Source organism: Bison bison, unplaced genomic scaffold (assembly GCF_000754665.1).
Source record: "Bison bison bison isolate TAMUID 2011002044 unplaced genomic scaffold, Bison_UMD1.0 scf7180017864373, whole genome shotgun sequence".
NCBI lineage: Eukaryota > Metazoa > Chordata > Mammalia > Artiodactyla > Bovidae > Bison > Bison bison.
Window position 1 is genome coordinate 6,483,985 of NW_011494945.1, and position 7,274 is coordinate 6,491,258.

The 7,274-nt window shown below is 31.9% G+C and overlaps 1 protein-coding gene across 3 annotated transcripts in view; it reads right to left on the minus strand.

Annotated features, from left to right (window-relative positions):
* CEP57L1 (centrosomal protein 57kDa-like 1) overlaps nucleotides 1-7,274 on the minus strand; it is an 85,791-nt gene that overhangs the window by 10,201 nt on the left and 68,316 nt on the right. For all 3 annotated transcript variants that reach the window (XM_010856634.1, XM_010856633.1, XM_010856632.1), the window contains exons 5-7: nucleotides 2,770-2,886; nucleotides 1,554-1,631; nucleotides 971-1,057 (exon numbers count right to left, since the gene is read on the minus strand). In XM_010856634.1, the coding sequence (XP_010854936.1) occupies nucleotides 971-1,057; nucleotides 1,554-1,631; nucleotides 2,770-2,886 (282 nt within the window). The remainder of the gene's footprint in view (nucleotides 1-970; nucleotides 1,058-1,553; nucleotides 1,632-2,769; nucleotides 2,887-7,274) is intronic.

The following is a 7,274-nucleotide window of genomic DNA, read 5'->3' on the forward strand; positions in this document are numbered from 1 at the left end:
TACTATAGTTTGCAAATTCTTTGAAAGAAAAAAATCTGTGAAAAATGCATCCAAACTACTGAATTCTTATTTATGGAATAAACAACTAGCTAAAGTTAAGTATAATGTTTCCTCCATTATTGTATCCACAGGGTGAACCTATGGCAGTGGCCAGAATTCACAAATAGCATGCTTGGTTCGTACAGCAAATAGCACATAAAAACACTACATGCATATTGAATAAATAGTAATAATGGTCATCAAAACTATAATTTCAGAATCATAAGATTAAAAGGGACTAACATTTTCTTTACCATTATAAATAAAAAAGTTTAATATAATAAATCCAAAACATCAATTTAACAAAACAAATTATTATTGGTAAAGCTATAAAGTACTCATTCCCCAATCTTTAGGCAAGTCCAAAGGATATTAGTATAAAGAAATAAAGAATTTCTCTAGAGAAATGACTATAATTTAATTTAATATTATAATTTATAATACAATATAATTTAATAGTATATCTTGTCTTTTTATTGTGCATGCATTATATAAAACTGCTTCCAGAATCTATTGTGCTGTATCTATTGTACTGTTTAGTGCTTCTTTTAAAAAGTATCCAAAATGCATTTCTTTAACAGTTTAGTACTAGCAATATGTTTGCCTTTCTAGAAAAATTAGAATGCTTATTGTTATTTCACAAATTTAGATGTATTGCCCATTATATGTTCCTTTTTGCTTTGGATGTCAAGCAAACTCAGAGCTAGGTTTTGTGCTCAAATGCTGCTACTTTAACCTAGGTTTTATTGAATTTTCTGTCCTCACACCCCAAATCATCATTACTTGACTTATGTTTTTAGGTCCATTTCATAGAATTATTTCATGTCTTATATTATAAATATCTTCAAATTCTTTTTAAAAAATGCACAGGTATAATTACTAAAAGGATGAAGAAATAAGCACTAGAAATAAGAATAAAGTATTTGCATACCTTTGAAGATTTCTTCTTTTCCTTGAAGTGCCTTGGATTTGTTACTGAAGACATTAAAATTCTACTGATTTCAAGTCCAGTCTGAAGCTATAATAGTGAAAAAAAAACCCTTACTATTACTTGACTTTTAACAAATTTCTTTTTCTTCAGAAACATTATAATGAGGGATCATATATCAGTTAATAAAGATAAAAATGTTTTTTTGAAGAAGAAAAGAAAATCCAAAAATTTATTTTTTTGTGTTAAAGTCACCAAGTCTACTGGTAATTACAATCATTTTCTGTTTATAACAGAATGAGTTATTTTATATATCTCAAACTGAAAACAATTGATAGCATGAGTTCTTTCAACTGAGAATATATGCATGTTTCTCAGAATTTCAAAAGACCAAAAGATCTTTGGCAATACATCCAAGTCTATGAATATACTTGCTGACTTATTGAAATTTCATTATTACAGCAAAAAGAGACAAAACTGATAAGTTAGGAAGCATAAATTAGAGTCTAGAGTAAGGCTTCAGTTAATAAAGTATAATAAAACATATGTGATTTTAAAGTGCCAGATGATACAGTGTTCTGTTTACCTGAGAAGCTTTATCTTGAAAAAGCTTACGCTGATGTTCTTCTTCCTTTAGTTTTTCCTCTAAATGTTTAATCTTGTCCTACAAAAGAATTGAAAAACCAAGATTATTATACAAAAACTAGAGCTAAATATCTTTTATTCCTTTTCCAAACAAATAGAGCCCTCAGGGTCTTGATTCTTAATAGTTTGGTAAATTAAAGCAGAAAATAAGAAAACGGAATGGCAAAAGATACTAAGTTTTCCTTGGCTTTCTTCATATGATTCTTTACCTACTTTATTTAAGAAAGACAAAGGAGAAGCAAAGAATTTATATGCATAGGCTCTATTAATGTTCATTAACAAAATCATAATACTGAAAATTTGGGAGGTTTTAAAGGTCTAGAAGGTCAAACAGTATAGTCTTGGGTCTCAATGTTTCATTCAAAATATAGACGACTTAGAATAAAAGACTATGCTGTACTTAGGGAAAAGTGAAAGTGAAATCGCTCAGTCATGTCTGACTCTTTGTGACCCCATGGACTGTAGCCTGCCATGCTCCCCTGTCCATGGGATTTTCCAGGTAAGAATACCGGAGTGGGTTGCCATTTCCTTCTCCAGGGGATCTTCCTGACCCAGGGATTGCACTGTAGGCAGACTCTTTACCATCTAAGCCACCAGGGAAACAAGACTAATATATATGAAACAATATGATTTGACCCAGGTCATGAATATATATGTATAACCTTATACACAAAAGTATTTCATTGTATATCCATGGTATAGTTTGGAATAGGAAGACAGTACTACCTCAAAGGGAGAACTTCCTGAGTGTTCAAAACCTCAAGGAAGGCTTCATAGAGGAAGCAGAAATAGGAGAATCCTACAAAATGGATAGGATTCACTTGGAAAAAGAGAGGGCATTTCAGGATAGGATCTAGAAAAGGCATAACTTACTTGCAAGTGGTGAAAGGCTACCTTTTCAATATCCTTTAGGTAAATCACCTAACAAACGAAAATATTCTACCACTGCAGAAGAAGGTAAACTACAATTTCACATCAAAAAGCAAACTCATTTATGCTGTGGTCTATAAGCAATAACTCATATCTGGATTACTAAAAGCTATTAATGAAGTTTTACAAATCTAATTTTATTGCATATTCATATACAGGGTAATTACACACAACATTAAAGATTTATTCCTGGTATCACCACTTCAAAGAAATAAGTTGAAGCTTACCTCAGCAGTTTTCTGAGTTGTTGTAAGCTTAAAACATTCTTTTTCTAAGACATCAAGCTTTGCAAGTTTTGCATGAAGCTTCATATGATCCTGTTCTTTTTCCCTTTGAAGCTGGGCCTGGAAAAGAAAAAAACAAAACCTAAGTTTGGCAAGTGAAGCCGATTGCTCAAGAATAATACAATTTCTGAGAATTCAAAGCACAACATAAATTGTCATAAGAAACACATAACAAACATGCACATACTTTAGGTACTTTGAAAGCAAAAAAAAAAAAAACAAGAGAAAATAAAATCCTTTTCAAAAACAAAGAAACTGTGCAAAAAAATATATTAGATCAATGGAACAAAATCTTCTATGTATCTTTATATAACATTTCTACTATGGAAAACATCATCAGTGAAACATAGTAAATAAACAAGGTGTTATCACAAGGTGATCAAACCTACTTATTGACTTACCCTCTCTCTAACTATAACATAGAAAAGCAGCTATCAAAGGACTAAAGCATACAGAGAACTTGAAGAAAAGGAAAGTTATACATATATATTTACTGGTGTTGAGTTGCTAAGTTGTGTCCAACTCTGCGACACCATGGACTGTATAAAGACTGCCAGGCCACTCTGTCCATGGGATTTCCTAGGTAAGAATACTGGAATGAATTGCCATTTCCTTCTCCAGGGGATCTTCCTGATCTAGGGATTGAACTTGTGTCTTCTGCACTGGCAGGTAGATTCTTTATTGCTGAGCCACCAAGGAAGCTCTACACATATATATGCATACCTATGCATTGTCTTATAATGGTATTTATTACCACACTAATGCAAGATGTTAATGACAGGGGCAACTGTGAGGGGGCAAGAAGTATATGAGAATTTTCAGTATTATCTGACAAATCTTCTATAAACTTAAAACTGCTCTAAAAAATAGTTTATTAAAAATAAAAAAACTGAAACAACAAATAAATAGAGTTTTGGTGACCTGTGGTCTAACATTCTATTGGAGTTACAGAAGGAGAAGAGAGAGAAGTCAGACAAGAATAATTATTTGAAGGCTAATACCTAAAAATGTTCCAATTCTGATGAAAAATATTAACTGACAGATTCAAGAATCTAAAATGAACAAACAAAAAATAACCCAAGCAGAATGAATACAAAGAAAACCACATTTGGGCATATTATCAAATGGTTGAAAACCAGTGATAAAAGGGAAAAAACAGCCTAAGAAATAACACACTATACACAGAGGAATGAAGATAACAATTCTCATTAGAAACTATGAAATCAGGCCTCTCTGGTGGTCCAGTGGTTGAGGATCTGCCTGCCAATACAGGAGACGTGAGTTCAGTCCCTAGTCTAGGAAGATTCCATATGTCACAGAGCAACTAAGTCCATGCACCACAACTACTAAGCCAGCGCTCTACAGCTCAAGAGTCACAACTTCTAAGCCCATGCACTGCAACTACTGAAGCCTGTGAACCCTAGAGCCTGAGCTCTGCAACAAGAGAAATTATCGCAATGAGAAGCCCACAAACTACAACTAGAGTAGTCCCCACTCTCCACAACCAGAGAAAGGCCGTGCACAGCAATGAAGACCCAGCACAGCCAAAAGTAAATAAATCTTGGGGGGAAAAAAAAAATCAACTAGAATTTTATACCCAGTGAAACTATCCTTCAACAATGGTGGTGAAATAAAGCCTTTTCCAAACAAATACATGCTAAGAGAATTCCCAGCATACTTTAAAAAGCACTAGAAATAGTAAAAATGTGGATAAATATATATTACTTCTTATTTCTTAATTTTCTTTAAAGGAAAATTGATTATTTAAAGGAGAAACAGAAACAATGTATTGTGAGCTACATAACACACATAGAAATAAAATGTATGAAAACTGTAGCACAAAGGGGGACAAATGGAATCATTATGTAGTAGGATCTTGTATTACATGTGAAATATTTTAATGCTAATTCACGATAGACTGTAGTACATTAAGAATACATAACTTTAACCTATACAGTAGCTACTAAAAAAGAGAAGGGGAAAAATACCTGGAGAAAGAGAAGTCAGCAAAATCTAAGAAGAAACCACTAGGGAATAGGGAACTTAAAAAATATTTTTGGTTGAAAGAATGAAAATACAAAATGTCGAAATCTTTGGGATGCAGGTAAAGCACAGTTTAGAGGGAACTTGATAGTTTTTAATCACAATATATTACATTTAAAAAGAAATAATAAAACTTCAGTTATTCAAATTGCAGTTATAATTTACTTTCAGATCTATCAATAAGAATTAGAATATTTAGTACAGCTTGAGTTTGAGGTTCTTTGCTTAGTAATTATATAACACTGTCTTTTCACAGGCCATTTAAAAAAGTTCATCTTCATTTCCCAGCCCTCTTATCCTATTAACTGGAAGCAGCCAAGACTAAAGCAGTTCTTTAACTGAATAAACTCTCTAACAACAAAAAAAAAAAGGAATAATAAAGTTTTAAAATCAATAATCTAAGTTTCCAACATCCAAAGCTAGGGAAAAAATAGCAAATTAAATCCTACATTAGTAGAAGGAAGGAAATAATAAAGATAAAGTGGAAATCAATGAAATAGAAAATAAAAGTTTTTATAAAGATTTATTTTTTAAAATCTATAAAATTTATAAAGTGATATGTAGGTTGATAGTTTTAAAAAGAGCACAAATACAATTTACTAGTATCAGGAATACAAGAGGGAACATCTCTAAAGACACAAGAAAAACAGATAATCTGAGTAGCCAAATCTCTGTTATAAATAAACTGAACTTGTAATTAAGCACTAGATATTTAAAGAAAACTTCAGTCCCAGATAGCATCTATCAAATTTGAACTCTATCAAACATTTAAGGAGGAAATAAAACTATTCTTATACAAGGTCTTTCAGAAAATAGAAGGAATCTTCCCAACTAATTTTATGAGGTCAAACAAAATCATAATACCAAAATGAGACATTGTGAGAAAAATACAAACGAAGATGGCTTAAGGACGAAGTCACAAAAATTGTTAAGTGAAATCTTTGCAAGCTGAATCAAGCAATATAGAAAAATGATACTACATCAAGATCGATTGAGGCCTATATCAGGAATGCAATGTTGGTTAACATTTGAAAATCAAACAATGTAACTTACCATGTTAACAGAAGAAATGAGAAAAATCATATGACCCTTTCACTAGATGTATAAAAAGCAAATCGCAAAATCATTCACAGTAAAAGTTTCCAGCAAACTAAGAATAGAAAGTAATTTCCACGTTTGATAAGGGATAACTATGAAAAACCTAGAGATAATAGTCTAGTGAAAGACTAGCATCTTTCTCCCAATGACCAGAAACAAAACAAGGATGTCAGTCTTTACCACTTCTAATTAACACTGTACTAGCCGCAATAACCAGTGCAAGAAAGTACAAAAAACAAAAGCCATAAAAATTGAAAAGGGAAAAATAAAACTTTATTTATTCATAGATGACATGATTATGTATATAGAAAATCCCTAGAAAATACTGAGTTCCAGAAACAGACTTGATCTATCTTTGTCAACTGTTTGTTGACCAAGGTGCCCAATCAATTTAATGGGAGAAAAGAAATCTTTTAACAAATGGTGCTGGGACAATTGGGCATCCACATGGAAAAAATTTAACCTTGAATAATTTTTTCTCACTATACAAAAATTAATCCCAGATGGATCATAGAACAAAATGAAAATTAAGAGCTTTTAGAAGAAAATATTTTGGAAAATACTTTGATAGTTTCTTATAAAAATACACCTATCCCGTGGTTCAGTAATTCTACTATAATTTATCTTTATCTAAGAGCAATTAAAACATATGGTCACAAAAAAGTTTGTACAAGAATGTTTGAAGTATCTTTACTTACAACACCTCCAAACTGGAAAAAAGGTCAAATATCCATCAAATGAAAAATGGATAACCAAATTGTGGCATATCTATATAATGAAATTCTACACAGCAATAAAAGGAATGAACTACTGATACATGTAACAACATGGATTAATCTAAAAAACTGTATGTGAAACCAAAGAACCAGACACAAAAAGAACATTTTCTATCATCCAATTTATATGAAGTTCTAGGACAGGTAAAATTAATCTGAAGCAAAATAAATCAGAATAGTAGTTGCATTGTTAGGAGGTGGGGAGAGAGCAGGGAATAACTTGGCAGAGATATAAGAAAATTTCTGGGGTGATAAAAATGTTCCTTTATTTGGTAGCACTGCAGATTACATTAGCATATTCATTTATCAATAATCACTGAACTACTGTATATTGTCAACCTTGCTTATTTAACTTATATGCAGAGTACATCATGTGGAATGCCAGGCTGGATGAAGCACAAGCTGGACTCAAGGCTGCCAGGAAAAATATCAATAACCTTAGGTATGTAAATGACACCACCTTTATGGCAGAAAGCAAAGAAGAACTAAAGAGCCTCTTGATGAAAGTGAAAGAGGAGAGTGAAAAAGCTG